We start from the raw sequence: 19201 nt of genomic DNA on the forward strand, positions 1-19201 counted from the left end.
TAAAAACAAAAGCAGACAGCAATAAAGCATCTGACGCTGTAAAATAACAGCTAGCAATAAACAACAGAAGGTGATCAAGCTTTCTGAAAGCACACAATAGTCTGGTGGCAAATTCTAGGTATAATAATCAGCTTGACTGATGTACTCACCATCCTGACATGCTCTGAATAGAGTAGTGCTAGACAGTGTTAGCTATACAGAGAAAAATTCTGTAGCAATGCTTACATGGTCTTTGTACTGCAAGTGAAGAAATGATTTTGTTAAAGGCTAGTACACTGCTTTTATTATTATTATTTTCCTGTCCAGCAGTAAGATACCTTGGACTCTCACAAGTTCCGATTATAGCTTCTTCTTTTTTTTTTTCTTTTTTTTTTTTTTAAGTATGAATGCCTGCTGTGCTTTGCAGTAAATGGAAACGTGTGAACACAGAGCTACGAATACACTTTAAATAGATTTTCTAATCTTTTCACTGCAGCTTCAAAGCAGATTAGTGACTTTAAAAGGAGACAACATCTTGTTTGGTCCACTCGGTATGCAAGTTTTGTTATTGTAAATCATACTCTAGATTTCCCCTGCATATGTATACTGTGTAAGTGGCATTCTTAGGCTGGGTTTTATTCAGAAATTATACTGCAGTGCAAATAGAAATGTGGAAATGGCCAGCAAGATGTACTTGCAAAATATTTACTCTGTGCCCTGACTGACAAGGGAACAAGTGACAATTGTAAAGTATCCATATTCAGGGGTGTGACATGCTTTCTGGGATAGAACAGTGCAGTGTAGATGGATGGAGAGAGCTATCTGCAAGGTTGTGAAGGCCACAAAACCTACACCTTTCTTTAAAGCAAAACAAGGGGAAGAAAAACAGAAAAGAACATGATCAGCATTCAGGTACACGATTCCTTAGAGGGCTTCTTAAAAAGATATTTACAGACGAACGTATAGCTGAAGTTTCAGGTCAATAGAGAAGTCATGTTAGCCCATTACAGAACTACTCCAAAAATATACTTGAGTGCTATGAGCTTTATCCAAAGTCAGGTGACGTCAATAGAAGTCTTGCCATTGACTTCACTGGGCTTTGTATAAGGCCTCCTGAGCTTTAGCAGAGCTAGATATCTGAAAACCAAACAAAAAAATGCCATCTCAAAACGCATCCCAACACATTGCTAAGTTACATCTGTGGTTGAAGTCGGATGAGTATAAAAAGCTACAAAGTGACAAAGAGTGTCTACGAAAGTTTAGGTGGCATCAATTCATTAGAGCGGATTCTTCTGTCCTCAACAGTTAAGCTAAGCTTCTTCTATCATCTACCTTCCTGGGATATTTTTTAAACAGAGTTTAAAAAAATAAGTACAGTATCTGCAATTCTCTAAACTAGAACTTTGTGTTTGTTTTCCTGAGGTATTCACTTTATCTAACAAGCCATGCCAAAAGCATTCATGAGCATGGTACAGACAACCAAAGGGGTGGAGACACTGTAGCACCCAACTGTCAACAGGCTTTGCCATGCACACCACATCTGCCAAGCGGTGGGACACTACTCTTGTTCTTCTCAGATCTAAAAAAACCCAAAAAACTATTATGCACCCCCCTCAAAACAAAAATCGAAACCTTAGACCTACTGCACCGCAGAAAGGGTTTGCTAGTATTCTGGCAAACCATCCCGGTGAAGATGCAGTTAATAGTGGCAAAAGAGTGCTTTCATGGATACCACTTATAGCATTTCCCTGAACAAAACAAGCTCTACTAGCAAAAGCACTATTTATGCAGATAAAATTGCATCTTTGCGAAGGCTTTTGTCAGTATAGAAATGTCACTGACAAGAACCACACCCCGAACCGATGTCACTACATTGGCAAAAAATTTAAAACCACTTCCTACTGGATTTGGGCAGGTTTAGGCCTTGTCTATACTTGGTATCAACCCTGATTCAGCAATCAGCATAGCTGCAGTACTACACACACAAAATGTGGACAAGGGAAGTGGTATTTCACCCCCTCAGCTTGCCCTTGTTTCAAACAAGGGTAAGGCTGGAGCAGATGGCAGCTGCTCTTGGCTACATTTGGACCTTGTACACCTGCAGGAGCACAGATCGCTGAATCACAAAGTGCAGACAAAGTCTTTGTAATACTACAGAAAAGGAGGGTTACAGGCATAAGACAAGGGCCGGCTGGTTTTGCACTACTCCTAGTTGGCCTAGCGTCAGCTTTGCAGGGATGGCTTGGCTCCAGGTCCCTATTTATCCAAGCTTCTCTCGAAGTCACAGGGTGTGGATAGAAGGATTGTAGGGGGCAAGTGGGGTGCTGGGGCCCACCTCAAGTTAAGTACAGCTATTATCGAGGGTAGTAATAAATAAAATACCTACTGGAAATGAAATAGCTAATACTGGTCCAACTCAGCAACAGTGAGACAAGAACACAGAAAAGAAGCATCTAATGGCAAGGTTAAAGCTGCAGAGGTTAGTTTGTTTTGTTTTTTTTCTTTTTCATTTTCCTTAAAGTGACACACAGAGAGAAAAAAAAAAAAGCATGATCTTCACAGCAAAGATGCATCAAAAACCCATGGGCTATACACAGGCTAGTCAAAAGCCATTTGTTCAAACTTCTCCTTTCCCTTGTGATATATTGATATTTTAATAGGAAAATAAATTACATAGACTTTTTTGTTATTTGTATGCATTCATTTGCAAATTTTCTTACAAAAGAGGACCAAGCATGTAAGTCGGCATTCACAAATTCTATGCCATTTTTTGTGTTAAAATTGGTATCATCTATACATTATCTTACAGTATTAACAAAGTCTTGTTTGTTTGTTTGTCTGTTCTACCCATTGGGTAGGATATGTGCATAATATATTCAAGTTATACACAGCACCTTACAAAGAAAAAACAGAAGAGACAGACAACTGAAAAAGCACCATTTTAAGTCAGGCACGACAAAGGTGGGAGCATATGGCCTGATCCAAAGCCCACTGAATTCAGTGGGATCTTCCCAACGCCTTCTCCAGGCTTTGGATGAGTCCTGTAAGTGCAAGAGGATTCCTATCTGCTCAGACCTGAACATGAGGCACCTTAGTTTCTTGCAAATGAGAAAACATGCAAACCTCCTCAAAAGTATAACTATGTATATCCTTATTAACACTTCTGCCACAGCAGACAGACAAGCACAAACCGTGGAGTCAGGAGATGCAGGAAAAAAGACAGTGCTGTGACCCACAAGATCCTAATGCACACCAACACTGTTCCAGAAAGCTCACATACCAAACCATTAAAAGCAGCAAAGAAATAACAAACAGTCATCCCGGACAGGAAATTGTATACAAGCAGGGTTTTGTTATAGGTTATTTTTTCCCTTTGTTTCTCTCTCTCTCTTTTTTTTTTTTTTACAATGCAAACTCATTTAGCATCAGCGACATGAGCATGGTTAGCTTTCCTTGTGTCCATACTAAAAACAATGTGGAGAATGACAAAGCAGAAGGGAGTTTAGATGTCTCCAGCACAAGCCGAGTTCAACCTCTCCTGCCTTGCTGGGAAAGCAGGAGAAATGCAAAGAGACCAATGACAAATGTGGCTTCGGTAGCCATTAAATACACATTAAAAACAAAATATTAGTGGCTGATTTAACAAAGCACCAACAGGCTCCAAAATTTTGCATTGATAGTTACTGTTTGGATAAAGCACTTCATCTCTACCAAGGCATCGGTCACACTTGAAGAGACTGCCAATACATACACACACAGGCAAACACCCCTCATGGAGAAAGCCTAGCTCGTACCAAATCCCTGAACACAGTAAGCTATTCAGGGAAGAAGACATTTTTGCCAGTGGAAGCGTGCCCATATTAGCATTTCGCTAACAATATGGGTGAGGAGAAGAAAAAAATCACATCCCTCAGCAATGTAGCTACGCTGTTAGGTTAAAGAACAGAACTGGGATAAAATTTGCAGACGATCCTGGGCTGATATTTTAAACTGGCGCTCCATTATGAGAGGTACACACTTGAAAGGGAAATTTGTTTGAGCCAAGTAAAACAAGCCCCCACAAAGGCTTTTTACATGAGAAACGTTGCTATAAGGGCATCTCCAGATTTTAAGCTATTCCGTAGCAATGCCTCTCTATGAGGGTCGGAAACAAAAGTGAGACACCTTGAGTTAGTTTAGGAGCATGTGTGCAACACAGCAAGCAGGCAATACAGCAAAAGGAAAGGCCAGACAGGCTTAGCAAGAATCTTTTTAGCTGTCCTTATGTGAAACAAGACTAGAAGTCACCTAAAGCAGGGCTGTCCAACTACCAAGCAGCCGGGGGCCACAAGCCCTGAAGGCTGCACCAGCAAGGGCTGCATCAGAGAGAGCCGCAGGCCCCCGTCAGCACCATGCTGTGCCACACAGACACCCCAGGCCATGGCCTCCCCCACCATAGCAAGCTGCACCACACCACCCCCCGCTAGCCCCAGGGGCAGGAGGTGGAAGGTGGACAGGGAGCCTGGAAACCCTAGCTGCCATGACGGGCGAAAGCAGAAGCTGGATGAGAGCCATGAATTGAACCCTCACCCGTCATGTGCAGCCCAGTTGGACAGCATTGACACCTGAGCCAATGCCATCCCAAGGATCACTAGTATGACATGTTGAGAGAACATGCTTCTGTGACAGCTTTAATTACTGCCTATTGGTACAAACGGGATCCTAACAGGGGAGGCCCACGAGCATGCAGACTGTTTCAAACCCATCCTAAAGAGGAGAGCTGTTGGATGGAAGTGGTGCCCGCACCAACTGAGGGACATGTGCTTGAGCAGCAGAAGCTCTGCACCTGGTTAGAGCAGGATACGATGTCCTATGAGAGGGGAAGAAGAGAACAACAAAAAAGAAAAAAAAAAGTGCTTCTCACACTTCCACTATTTGCCTGGTCAGTGCCACCGCCCTGTGATAGAGCAGTGTTCACCAGCACGATTTAACAGAGTTTATTGTAGGATTAAAGGGACATTGTAAACTACATTTCTGCCACTAAGTAAGCCCCAACTGCATCCCTGGAAAAAGATTACAGAGTAACACTAATATTTGGATAACCAGACAGACAGCACGCATGTGAGTGTACAAGGGCACGGACAAAGGAAACATTTACATCAGCCTGACTTGCATTATACCAGTGAAAAACAATTAGCAGACAGACAGCACTAACCCCTAAACCAGAGTTGTTTCATCCAAACTGGTAGAGAATTACTCATAAAGGAATCCAGGATCAAACATTCCTGGTAGAAATTCATCTGTCTATATCACTCTGGGATAGCCATTTGCTAAGGGCACCTGCTCAGCCACTACCTGGCAGGAAGGCACAGTAAGAGCTGTCTACTATGTGACCTACTCTGGGACACCTGCTTATGATCCCATTCCTGATCCTGTTGTATACAGTGGTAGAGAACATTGATTTAAATTGCATCGGGGTATGTATACATCTGTCCACAGCCTGAGCACAAATGCACAGTACTGGGTTGGTCATGACTCAAGGGCAGTGAAGCAATGAGAGTTTTTAGGACAATGGCAGAGGTCCAGATCCTAAGAAATACTTAAGAACACACAGGCAGAAGTCTAGTTTATGTCTCACTCTTGAGAGAAAATGTTTTTAAGAAGAATTTTAGAGTGAATATATTTTTATTGGCACTATTCTTTTGTACTCCTCTGCCTGTAAAGCAAGGTTGCCTTAGTTACCATGAGTGTGCAGGTCTCAGTCAGAAAAATGTTAATAATCAATCATTTTTTAAACTATCAAACATCCCTTTACAAATGAAGGTGACAGTTTTAAGATTTGAAGTCTCACTACTGCCAGGGCCAGAAATGAATGCTTTGCATAGCAGAATACCAGAAAGCCTGCACTCGGAGTTTTTCGCAGGATAAAGCTTTTTTCCCTAGCCTTATTGAACTGGGCTACTTCAATTCCTACTTTTACTAGATGCACATTCATTGGAAAAATCTTAGCAGCAGGCTCCTTCTCATCTGACACTAAGATTCAGAGATCTGGAATGTCAGAAGCGCCCCCCGGCCACGATGGATGGGTGGGCAGAATTGAGCGGAGGGCAACACAACATAAAAATAATTTAATCCACAGTTCCTGAATGCCATGGCTGCAGAAACAGAGATAAGAAAAGTTCAATCTTTATTAAGACCACAGACATGGGATGGATATGCATGTTCTCACATGCACAACAAACAACAGTGGTGTGGTAAAATGGTATCAGCATGAGTTTGGCTTTACTCACCAGCAACAATGAGCGGAGTTTATGGAAATCATCCCAAACTGCTAATAAACCTTTGTACCACACCACAGCATAACGCAACCTGTATAAGCCAGACACATTACAGAAGGGCTGGCTTAAGAATGATGGTTATGTTTGGACAACTCTTCCTATCTCTCTCGCTCGTATCTTAAGTCAGGTGCCTCAGAGATGAGAGCCAACTGTACAAGGTTAGGAAGACCCCAAACAAACCGCTAAGAATAGGCTACAAGCACTTCCCTAGAATGCCAAGGCTAGGAGTAAATGCTACATAACCCACAGGGAAGTTAGGAATTTCTTCTTCTGACATAAAATTCCCTTTCCTAGCCCTAAAAGACCAGCAAAATACTTTCTGCAATAAGATATCCATGCTAACCCACATCTGAATCTTGTCCACCCTGGACCTCTCACAAAGCTAATTTGGGGCAGAACAGAAATTCCAAATCTGTGGTGGGGAGAAGAGGGAACCCTTCATTTTTTGGCCAGGTTAATTTTTATAAGGTGATAGTCACTGAAAGTTGCTCAAAATTGTGAAGTTTTGGAATAAATCTCGGGAAAGACAGATTATTGGAAAGAGGGCAGGGACCTGCTGAACTGATTCTTCAAATGATTCTGCAGTTTACACAAGAGGTGACCATATGCATATAAAACATACCATGTATTTGCAGATTTAATTAATATAAGAAGCTGCAGAGCATATATAAACCTAATAGTTAAAAAGGTGGCTTGGAAGGCTAACGACCTCAAGAACCCAAAGTCTTTTTAAAGGGGAATCCTCCAGAAGTGCAGCTAAGAATTTGCCTCCATTTTTGAAGCTGAACAGATCGACGGTGACTGATTAATATTTTTTCTGGTTTGCTATTTCAGATTTCAGTTCCACTCATACTGTTGTGCTCTCTCTTCTCTAAGAACAGAAAGAAAAGAAATCACAAAAACAAGAGAGGACTCCTTGGTAACACTGTGCTACTGAGGTCATTCACAGAAGAGATTCATAGATGACTAGTGTCCATGAAGATATACTCAGAATGAAGCCTAAAAATCCTTGCTGCAGAGCTGATGAAATGCTTGTTTCCTTTGAAACATTTGTAGCCCTAGTTCAAGGAAACGGAATAGACAACTCAGGAAGCTTAACATTAATGTTGATAGTTATACATACATGGCATTTCAAGCGATGGCTTTGAAATCAACGGACACAGCCTTTCAAAGGACCTGCAGAGCAACAGGAAAGCTTGCATTCAAACTGCTCCAATGCCAAGGCCTGGGGACCTGCCCTCTTCTTGGCCCAGGTGAGCCAGGACAGAATGACAAGTGAGGTCCATTTGTTCTCTGCCCTAAGGGCCTCAACAATCTTTATTCAGGCAAGAACAAAGTATCTCTATGGGCAGATCTGACTAGTGGCTTGGTTTTATGTTCCCCTGGAATTCAACAAGAAACTTTCTATTTTTAAGCTGTGAATTAATGCCACCAGCCAAAACCTGCAGGCTGTCTGTAAAATTCTCATTTCAAACACTTTTACTCCCAGAAATTGTATGAGGCAAGAGATATAGCTGGCAGACAGCTGCCCAGTCTTCCCTTTTACATCTGTTCTATGGGTATTAGTAAAGGAAACTGCTGAATCTAGTCATGAGTCTCCAGCCTCTCGTTTCACATACATCTACAGAAATGAAATGAGCATTCACTTTGCATTACCAGGGGCAATTCGGATCAAGAAACAAGAAGGTTCTGATCAGTTATAAATGGGTCCATCTATTCATTATACTCTAATGTTTTTTAAGCTAGAATAAGACCTATACAGAGATCCATAAAACAAACACATACACGCAAACACACACACTGTTTTGGCATTAAAACTCTGCATAGATCAAAGATTCACTTCAGCAATCAGTTTCAAATCTAACCCTCTAATGTGCAGAAGTCATGCAGAAATCCAACTTCCAACAACTGGAACAGGTGCTACAGTACAGTACTTTTCCACAGTGCATTTGATGCACTCGTTGGCTGCTGCTGTTAACAAAGCACTAGGCTTAAGACTATAGAAAAAAGTGAGATCTTAAAGTGAAAACTCTATTATACATATATATTAGGAATATTAAAACTAAGACTCTAAAGATTCTTATTTTCTTTTGAAGTCCACTTCCGAAATGCATTTTAAGTGCATGTTGTGCTTTTTTGTGTGCTCTTGAAGTCACTATCACCATTCACCAATTGCCTTCCAATTCTTGCATTAGCTTCAACACAGAAACTGACCAGGGAAGTAATCCCCAAAACAACATTCAACAGACAATCTTCCAACAACTTTAAAACCAGCATTACAAAAAAAACAGGCCTGATCCCACATACACTTACATATGTGGATAATCTTTACCCCAAGCTTCAGTAAAAGTACATGCATGACTGAGAATTTGCAGGATTGGGCCCACAGCAATATGCTACACGCCTGCAGCGAGATAAACTGGTGCTCCCAAGTCACTTCCAACGACTCTAATGCTGCAGAAACCATAGTCAACATCCCTAGCCTAGTTAAAAGTATCAAATGTGTTGCAGAAACTGCATAGGAGGGGATGTGGTTACTGAGCTCCACTAGGATCTCCAGTACAGAATTAAATCACTAAAAGACAACCAGACCATCTAAAGCACAACAGAGTCATGTAAGTTAACAGCCTTACAGGAGAAGAAAAAACACCTTGCATTTTTAAACAATTTATTGCATAACGTCAGGATAGGTGACTAAATATAGTTTGGGCTACAGTGAAGACATCTCTAAAACCTTAAGCACTGATACTGCATTGTGAAAAGGAGAAGAAATGGCAGCATTTTGTTATAATTCATATAAATTAGCGTGTCTGGGAATTTTTGTCTTGAAAATGAAACAAATAGCCTAGCTGCATAATAGCTAAAACAATCTAAATTATGTGAAATGCTGGAATTTCATATTTGCTTTCTTCCATCCAAAAGTCTCCAAGACACTTCATTGATGCACTGTTATTTTAATGCAAATTATTGCAAAGATAACACCATGTAAAGTGTCACTGTATTTCGCAACAGACATTAGGCTAAATCCAACAAACCCCTTTCTGTGACAAATACCAGGGCAAGCTCCTCCAGATCACTCCCGGGGCCTAATCATTATTCCACAGGTGAAAAGACAACATATAGAAGAACTTCACGTAAAACAGTTCCCTCATATATATATATTTTTTTAACATTAAGATAGTGCAACTTTTTAAAAACACATTTATCACAACACAAATTAACTCCTTGCATTCATCTAATTTCTCAACTGTATACCTTGGCACACAAAACAGGAATTTTGATTCATATAAAAAAAAAAAAAATTCCACACCCTGGGAGAAAAATGCAAACTGGCTGATTCTTCCCCCATTTACTAGTAAAACTTTCTTTTTGTCATCATCTTTCTGCCATTCAGTTAATATAAAACAGGCTGTACAAGCCTCATATCTGTGCTAAGTTTCCTTTTAGAATTAAATAATTCAAATAGTTTATTTAAAAAAAATAATAATATATTTTTCCCCCGAAACACTGCTCGCGGCCAAACTGAATGGAAGTTTGTGTTATCTCGATCCACTTTGCATGCAGTTCCCTTGAAAGGAATCAGAAACAAAGAACTGGTTTGCACGTTTGGTTTTACTAAGTTGTACCACATGAAACTAACAACATTGTGCACAGGAGCCTGGGGACTTTCCACCACGGCCCTGTTTGATTCGTTTGTCTTCAGTTCAAATGCACCTGGGAAAGGGACTTAGACAAGGTTTCCTGGTTTCCTGTCTTTGCCTTTAATAGGGACTATTGTGCTCTCTGAATTGTTCTGCTGAAACTGAAGTCTGCTCCCCCTCTGCAATGAAGGAGGTGCATTGCTGTGCTGGTGATGGAAAAAAGAGGAGCCTGGGTAATGACCCATGACCTCACTGTAGGTTGGGGGCGGTTCTTCCATCCTTCCATTACTGCTGTAATTGGTTGCACTTATGCCCGAATTGCTGCTTGGTGGGCATGGGCCCCCGTTGTACATTGAAATGTCTATCAGGTCACTGTCAAAAATGGTTCGGTTGGGTGGTGCCCTGACAGACTCTCGGTTGAGTTCCATCTGCTGTTCTGGGTCCCGGAGCTGCAGCATGCATGGCCCTTGGTATGGTGGTGGTTCTTCCCCATCAGAGAGGGAGATGGTCGGAGGAAGGTCAATCTCATGCTGCATGTAAGGGTAGGTTGGCTGGAAGCGACTGAATCGGTCCCGCTGCATAAACGACGGGGCGGGAAACCTGTCCCTGGATCTTGGAGCATACATGATCTGAAAAGGAAAGACAGAGAGGTGAATCCACTTCCAAACATCATACAACAAAGCTTTATGGGTATTAATTACATGTTAAAAACCAACATAAAGAAAATGGAGTTGACAGCCTAGCTGACACAGACTAAACCAACAAAAAGTGTTGCATGCACGTGCACACACATACTAGCAAAGCAGAGCTGGAAGTGGGGTGAGAATCTAGCAGCAGCCATTTCTGAATAGCTTAAAAAATGAAGAGATTTTCCTAAGGTGTTCCTCCAACTCTTGGTTGAATTAAAAAAAATTGCATGGGGAAAAGAATGGGGACAGACTCTGTTTGTTCATGTAAAAAAAACATTCAGTAAGGTTATTTCCCTTTCCATTCTTGAAATGAATTGTAACTTTAAGAAAAATCTCCCATCACTGATTTTTTGTCTTTCTCCATGGGAGAGATTAAAATGTAGTATCTTGCTTTACGAAAGAATCAAGCTCAATGATTAAAACACCTGCACAGGTAGTGGGAGACTTATTCTCTCCTCTGACTGAGAATGCTTACTGGGTCCTGCCCCTCAGGTGACACAGGAGGATCCTGACAGGCCCGAGGTGTGCGCTAGGTACCTAGCTGCTTGCCAGCTGCAAGATGGTTATGCCCATCAGAACTTCTGTGGATCTTCCCATCCCCAGCCCTGGTTCAAATGGTAAAGACTTACTTGACAAGCAGCAGGTGAACCAACCAACCAAAGTTTTCTGAGAATGGGCAAATGAAACAATAAAGCAAATCACTAAAGCTTACTAAGGAAGTATGTCATACCTCTGAAGCACCCTGTCGTGACACTGAGTTTTCTGAAGGCCACAAGCACCCTTCCTACCACCAGGAAGAAAACAACAGAAGAGAAGAATTAACTTCTGGCACATTCTTACTTCAGCTCAGAGCACAATCGGCATTTTTCAGCTAGTTACATAACATTCAAAGAAACATTATTAAAAAGTATACCGCCCCCCCTTCCTTTGAACACACAACTACAGTGCAAACCAGACAAACGTGAGCGAAATGGTATTTAAAGTTCAAGTGGGATCCTCTGATCTGGCATAAATTTGCCTATATGCCTTTTGTCCTTTAGTCCCATGTGATGTACCTTTCAAATTACTACAGAAAAGTCATCTAGTTGAACAATACAACTCTCAGGCTCTCTCACTCACACCCAGTCCCATTCCAAATCCAGGAACTTTTTGGTCAATTCAAGAGCTGATCGCCCAGTGTGCAAATGTCACCATCCACAGTAACCAAGGTTTTATCCATCAATTCCAATCCTCAATCCTGGCTCCCTCACCTGTAGCAGGCTTTTTTCACCATAAAGGACTTTCTCTGTTACTACACTAAAGCATTTTCTGAATTTCTACATATTAAAGGCAGAATGAAGGCACTACAGAAGTATAAGAAGAAAATGTCAATAAGGGGAAAGAGCTTAAGGTGTATTGTTATCTTTCTTTTCAATTATTTTTTAGAATGGCAATAACTACCTTAATGGCTTTATTTTACTAGAAAACATCAGGAGCTGAAAAGAACACAGAAGAAAAGCTGTAAAGCACAGAAATTCAATCTAAATGCAGCAAAATCAAAAAGATATTTCTAAGAGGCAACTGGCTTTGCTGAAGTGTCTTAGTCATAACAATTTCCTTAGAACTGAGTCAAGTTCTGCAATTTTAGAGATGTAAGAAACTTCAGGAACAGAAAAGAAACGCATTGGTTTAGCAGGCTTGTCTGTTTTGGGTTGATCTTTTAAATCTCCCCTTCCTGTTTTCTCATCATATCATGCAGTTTGTTCTCTACATGAAGAAAAGTTCAGGAATATCCCTTGAGTTCATTTGCCTCAGTTCCCTTCCTCAGTAACTTAATGCATGCTTATTACCTTTAGCAGGAAACCATTTTGACTCAATTCTTCATTTCCTACTGATCAATTTGGTTTTGATCATTTCTGAGCCCTTTCCAATGTAAAAAAACTGCATAACTACTCCTTACCACAGAGAAAGCACATGTCTAGGAGAAAGAAAGAAATATTCTTAATAAGCTCATACTAAACACTCAAATGGAAGGAAGGGAAATGTGTTCTTTCATTAACAGGCAGGAAGGAAGGTCTCTTGGCTTAATGTCAAGAGTGCTGCTCTTCTACAGAATCATGGTCTCGCCAAGGGCAAACCAGTTAGCCCTACAGTTGAATTTTCTCTTTTTTTTCAAAGGAATTATGGCAACTTGCCTTGTTTTCAGTCAGGTGCTGGGAGACGCACTTTAATGTCCTCATATATGCCATTTGAGATGAGGATAAGGCTGATTATATAAGGTTGGCAAACTATACTACATAAAGCTTAGCTGTAAAGGTGAGAAGAAGAAAACCTATCCCACTCCTTCTAGTTGAGACCTGGCTATATGTACATCATTAACAGATCATCAGGATAATCAAGGCTGATGCTATCAGTAGGCAGAAACAGTGTCACTCAGAAGGTAAACTTCCCCAGAACTGAGCTACTCCAAGAGATCCCCTCAACAACAAGACAGTTCATTTTCTTCTGCTGAAGTCATTAGCACATAAAATGTCTGTCTGTCCTGGTTGCAAAGGGCACCTGACAATTGTAATACTATCCAACCTACCTTTGGAGCCATCTCCATGTTCAGTGGCCTGAGGTAGAAGTATATGGACTAGATATAGGACTCACTGACATGGTAAAAAAAATGTAAAGAAACATGGGAATTTAAACCACTGTAGGTATGGATACATTCATTTCTGAATAATTGGAAATTATCATCCACAGAGGGAACTATATGCATGTAACTGGTCGGGCTTAACTGTACCAACATAATCGCACGACTCCTACTTGTACGTAACCACTAAACCCTCATCACAAAACATGGGACATAGGGAGAAAAGGACTAGGATATTAGTATGATTCCTCTGCATTCCTCAGCTCTAAAACATTTCTAAAGGAACAGGAAAAGAGATGTATGCTGCCCCAAAACAATGAAATGCTCATTTAAAAGAATTGCAATTAGGCTGGGGAGAGAAAGTGCCAAATGAGGAAGAGAACAAGAAAAGGACAGAAACTGGGGGGAGGGCAGGAAGTGGAGGGGGAGAGAAGGGAGAAAAGACTGCATACAGCTTGCAAAGATAAAATTTTTTTGTAACTATTTAGTTGATCTAATAAAAGATATCTCCTATACTCCAAGAGTTTTGTCTACCTATGCCTTTAGACCAACATGGCTACAATCAATGCCCCCTATAGCCTCATTCATAACTTTAAAGTTTATACATTTGACGAATAGTTTAAGACAGGGAAGTTTCTTATGCTGAATGTCAGGTGTTGTATGTCCAAGGGAGCGCAGGGACAAGATGTTTAACTGTTGATCCAAAGACATGAGTTTAGGCTTTGCTCCCACTGATGCTAGAAACTGCCCTCAACCAACCCTGTTGTGAGTGGGTTACCTAGCCATCAGGGTAAGGAAGCAAAGGCAGCCAGATGTGATACTGGACACTTAGTTCCCTCGTGTGCTGTACGCTACAAACACTGGCATACCATCTCACTGGCCTGATGGAACATGGGTTCAGAATGGACCTTGAATATGGACTATCTATAGGGTCCATGCTCTTTTATCTAACACAGCACACTCAATTTGTTACAGGCTTCCTGAAGTAGAATAAATAAAGTTAAAAAATACATCTAAGTTAATTTAATAGTGAATGTACTTCAGTGCCCTGAGTGGAGTCCACGCCACCTTAAAAATACTTCTTTTTTACTATGAAAGGAGGCATCTGTTTGGAGAGACAATTCTGACCTGGCCTAACGTCCCATATAAGGTCTTTTCAACTACCTTGCTATTCTGTGACATTATTACACCCAACAAAAAGGAACATGTTAAAAAGGTTTTTCTCCTCACTATCCATACCCTCCGATTTGTGGATTTCACCTGCCAGCAAGCAGATGAAAGCAACAAGTTCATTCTTTCTGCCAGCCAAATGTTTCTACACGTCCTTTCCATGGCCGCTAAAGTTGCATGAAGAGAATGTTTTACAGTATTGTATTTATACTCTCACTCTCTTGCTATTTCTCTCTTTCTCCCTCTCTTTCAATCCAATATAATAATTCAATTCCAAAAAGACATCTATACCTTATTTTCATCCATCAGTTGATCAACAGAAACAAAACATAAACAGTTTTCCTTACCTAATAAACTGTTCAGGTATTTTTGTTAAATGCAGAAGATGCGATTTTTAAGTCAAATCTGACTTGGGTAAGGCAGCTGGTGCCTCTCGGGCCTGGCTCCAAGGGCATTCATAGACATGCTCCAGGATGTGGGGCACTTTAATTAGCGCAGCTCTAAGAGCTTTAGTTTTAAAGTGCCCCACCACCATTTTTCAGCGTGGGGATGATGATACACGAGGGTGGAGTCTGCTGAAGCATGGTAATTGTCACACAATATTAATCGAACAGCCTCCCTGCACAGGTATAGGAGTCCCAATTCCTGCCGCTCCATCAGCTGAGGCCCAACACTACGGCACTGATCCAAGAGGATGACGCATGCAAGAAGTGCAGACAAGAGGCATGTCCCTTATTGCTCCCATCAAGAACTGTTGTGGGGCACTTGTACATGTGACAAAAATTGCCCTTTTGTGTGGCTTTATATTGTCACACTTTACACATACGCAAGTTTTTGGTGATTTAAGTAAGTTTGCATCATCATAAACTAATCCTCATCCCAATGTAGTTTAGTTTGCGATGACGTAACTTGGAATGGTGCAGCCATTAATGTCACGTGTACATGGTAATTCACTGAAATGATGTGTTGTGAGCCCCTATATCCATTGGGCGTCGCTAAACATTTTGTATAGTGAGCACCCTTGTCCACCAAGTGTCGCTACAATTTGCAGGTATTTGTGTGTAATGAATGTTTTAGGACAACCTTAGCAGGCCAGGAGAGGAGCCCTGGTGAACACCGCTGACCGGCGCCAAAACTTGCAACAGTCGCAGAGCACAGCTCATGTGTGCCCAGAAAAAATCCCCCGAATTTGCCCAGCAACAGCCATGAGGAACCCCTGCTCCCCTCCACCTCTAAAACATCCCTTTTCAGCTGGCTACAGTGTAATTATCCCCCAATGCCATTAATTCACTCACCAGTTTTACATAAACCCAACAAGTGGAGTTCTGTGAGCCCACATGAGCCTTAAGTGTGCCCACTTTATGAATGGCAGGTGAGTTCCGTCAGCATTCATTCCCTCACCAACTATGTCTGAGCAGTTCAGACCATGTCCCACTGAGAGCGGTGTCTCAACACACATGGGTCACTGGGTGGCCTGCTGTTATGCCATGCCCCGACAGGGAGCCTGTGGGTGCCCATCAAGGGCCTAACTCTCAGTACATGGCTCACTGAGTAGCCTGCTACTGTGCCATGGCATACACAGGGCTAAAAGACCTAGCAGGGGTAAAAGATGTTCAGAACAAGTATTCTCATGAGATATAAAGTTGCCACTGGTGCAGAGCCCCCCCTCCCTCCCTCGACCCTGCCTAGCGCCAGCGTGTCTGATGTCCAAACTTTGCACAGCAACAACAGGGTGGGAGGGGAAGTGAACTTCCCTTGGCCCAGTCACCTCAAGACTTATAAATTGAATGCACAGCTCCCCAGGGTACCCCTTATTGATCCGAGATATCTGACATTCAGGGGAGAATGGAGCAGACCAAGGCACGCAGGTCTAGGTCCAAATGGAACTTCTCTGAAACAAAGAAACTAGTGCTGGTGCTGGGGAATCCTTAAGTCACGTGCCAGTCTGTCTGCAGCCTGTGGGCCAACTGGCACATCTACCTTGATGTTGCCAGGCAAATGGGCAGGCAGGGGCACAACAGGATGGCAGTCCAGTGCCATGTCAATGCAAAGATGCTGCGAGCTGCTTTCTGCAGGGATGTCACCAGAACAGTGGCAGGGCACCCCACAGCGTGACATGGCCCATTAGATACCTCCAGCCAGTAACAGAGGTACTGGATTGCCATGAACACACAGGGACAGAGGCCTCTGGGGCATCCTCGCCTGCTGAGACATCACCAACCACTGCTGCAACTTGTGGGGGCTCCAGCCGAGAAGACAGTGGCAGGGTTTCCGTCATGTCACCTGCTGCTTCCTCCAAGGACAGACCACAGAACTTGACCTCCACACCCAGTATGTGAAGCCCTGGGGACCCTTTAATTCACCTGTCACCTGAACTGACAGCTGCAATTAGGCTGGGCTGTGAGGTAAGAGGGGGGAGGGGGACAGCATAGGACAGTGCTTTAAAGACCTGGGGAGCTAGTGGGCAGTGCAGGGAGGTACCGGACAACACACAGCTGGGAGGTGCATCGGTGGCCAAAGCAGGTGGCACTTGGTTGTAGCAACTCAGCGTCTGCTATCACTCATGACCAGGCACTCCTTCTCGGTCATTTTGGGCAGACCACTCATCTCTTCGCAAGATTCACTGAGTGCATCTTTTAGAGTGCCAAGCATCCTTAATTCACTCTATTTCCCACATTTCTTGATTTTCAACTCCACTTGCAACTTCGCCACCATGGACACACAGGCTACTGAAGCAGGCTGCCACCAATCCATGCACAGACAGGATCATGAACGGCCTCAGGGACTGCAAGCATTGGCTGCGCAAGATGGTGAGACAGATCCGTCTGGCTATGGACAGATCCATGGCCATCCAGCACAACAGGAATGGCTCCAAGTCCAGGAGGCACTCGCAGACCTGGGAGGACCCGCAAATAACGGCTGGGTTCCTTGCAACATATCTATACTTGCTGGTCGTCAGCCCTGCTCCTGCCTGGGTGTGGGACAGGCCAGAATGCATCCACGCTCTGCCATCCACTGGTTCTCAGTCAAGCTTGGAAAATCCTCCTTAGAGCCAAGGTCTTTTAGTTAGAAATGATTATTGCTTAGATTGATTTTTTCACAATCATGCATCATTACAGTAGTATAAAGAAATTCCTCTGTTGTAGTAATTATGTATCGTTATCTTATTAAAGCTGTTCTGTGGTTTGTTTAATTCTGGTTAATATTTGGTTTGTAAATAAAGTTTTCCATTTGCTTTGTTCGATTCTTTACTTCATGTTCCCTGTGTGTAAGTGGGGAAGTGTAGAAGGGTGGGGGCACGGGCAACTGGTGCCACCTTAGTCAGGGGGGGCACATGCCCCGCCATGGCCAATCTCACCGACTGCGGGGGGGAAGAGGGAAGTCCCCCACAGACAATTTCCCAAACCGCAGGGGTCCCCCTGCAAGCTGATCGCACCGACCAGGAAGTGGCTGTGGCGCTACCTGAATTGCCGCAGCGCTCCTAGAAGCGGCCATGGCACTTCATCCAGCACTCCCGCTCCCCAGCTAGCACTTGCGACAAGGATGGGGGAACTGGCACTCCCATCTGCCCCCCTGCCAGTTGCCTAAGCAGGAAGTGTGGCCTGTCAAGGGGTGCACCAGCGCTCTCAGGGGGGTGCACATGCACCCCTGTGCACCCCATATGCATCACTACTGGGGGGGGCGGGGAAGGGATTTTCTGGCTTGTAGGATGAGGAGCTTGCATGAGCTGCTGATGGGCATGCCATGGTGGTGGACAGGTCATATTTGACCTGGGGGGAAGTGGACAGCAAAGTCCCCCAGGGCTCAGTCCTTGGGTCCACACTGTTCAATTTCTTTATCAGCGATTTGGATGACGAGGTGAAAAGCAACCTGTTCAAATTTGCTGATGATACCAAGATTTGGGGTGAGGTGGGCACGCTAGTAAGGAGCGAAAGACTGCAGAAAGACCTGGATAGATTGCAAGGGTGGGCTAACAAAAACAGGATGCATTTCAATACGGACACATGCAGGTTGGCGGAGAACCTTAAAGCCATGGGGCGGCCAGCACTACAGCACAGGTAAGCAACGAGAAGGTAAGAAATAAGGGGCCCCTTGGGATTCGGAGAGGGGAGGCAGCAAAGGCACCAGTCTCAGGGCTCAAGTGCCTATATACTAATGCTAGGAGCATGGGGAACAAGCAGGATGAACTAGCGCTCCTGCTTGCACAAAACACCTATGACTTAGTGGGGCTAACGGAAACCTGGTGGGATTCGTCCCACGACTGGACGGTACATACTGAGGGTTACAGATTGTACAGAAAGGACAGGGTGGGGAAAAAAGGGGGAGGGGTTGCGCTCTATGTCAATGAGCAATACACATCAACCCTCATCAAGAAGGAATCAAAGGACGAGGAAGTAGAAGGATTGTGGGTTAGGCTACATGGGGGGCAAGGAGAAAGGGATTTGGTGGTAGGGGTCTGCTACAGACCCCCACATCAAGGGGAAGAAATAGATTCGGGGCTCCTGAGGCAGCTCTCGGAGGTCATAAAAGCTAAAGAGGCAGTAATCATGGGGGACCTAAACTACCCAGACATCTGCTGGGAGACGCAGACGGCAAAGTCCCACCGTTCACGTAGGTTTCTAACCTGTGTACAGGACCTCCACCTGACACAGGAGGTACATGGTCCCACTAGGGGGAATGCCATACTGGATCTGGTATTGGCAACGGGGGATGACATGGTAGGGGACCTACAGATCGGTGGCCATCTGGGGGACAGTGATCACCTGATAATAGAATTCTTTATAAAAC

General features: G+C 43.3%; 1 protein-coding gene across 10 annotated transcripts in view; it reads right to left on the bottom strand.

The window, feature by feature from the left end:
* Nucleotides 1-349: 349 nt before the first annotated feature.
* LDLRAD4 (low density lipoprotein receptor class A domain containing 4) overlaps nt 350-19201 on the bottom strand; it is a 408545-nt gene continuing 389693 nt past the window's right edge. For 8 of the 10 annotated variants that reach the window (XM_025204743.1, XM_025204744.1, XM_025204751.1 and 5 more), the window contains 2 exons: nt 11357-11410; nt 350-10566 (listed from right to left, as the gene is read on the bottom strand). In XM_025204743.1, coding sequence (XP_025060528.1) covers nt 10024-10566; nt 11357-11410 — 597 coding nt within the window. In that variant the 3' untranslated portion in view covers nt 350-10023. The remainder of the gene's footprint in view (nt 10567-11356; nt 11411-19201) is intronic. The other 2 variants (XM_025204745.1, XM_025204748.1) reach the window with 1 other exon arrangement.

Source organism: Alligator sinensis, unplaced genomic scaffold (genome assembly GCF_000455745.1).
Source record: "Alligator sinensis unplaced genomic scaffold, ASM45574v1 scaffold515_1, whole genome shotgun sequence".
NCBI lineage: Eukaryota > Metazoa > Chordata > Crocodylia > Alligatoridae > Alligator > Alligator sinensis.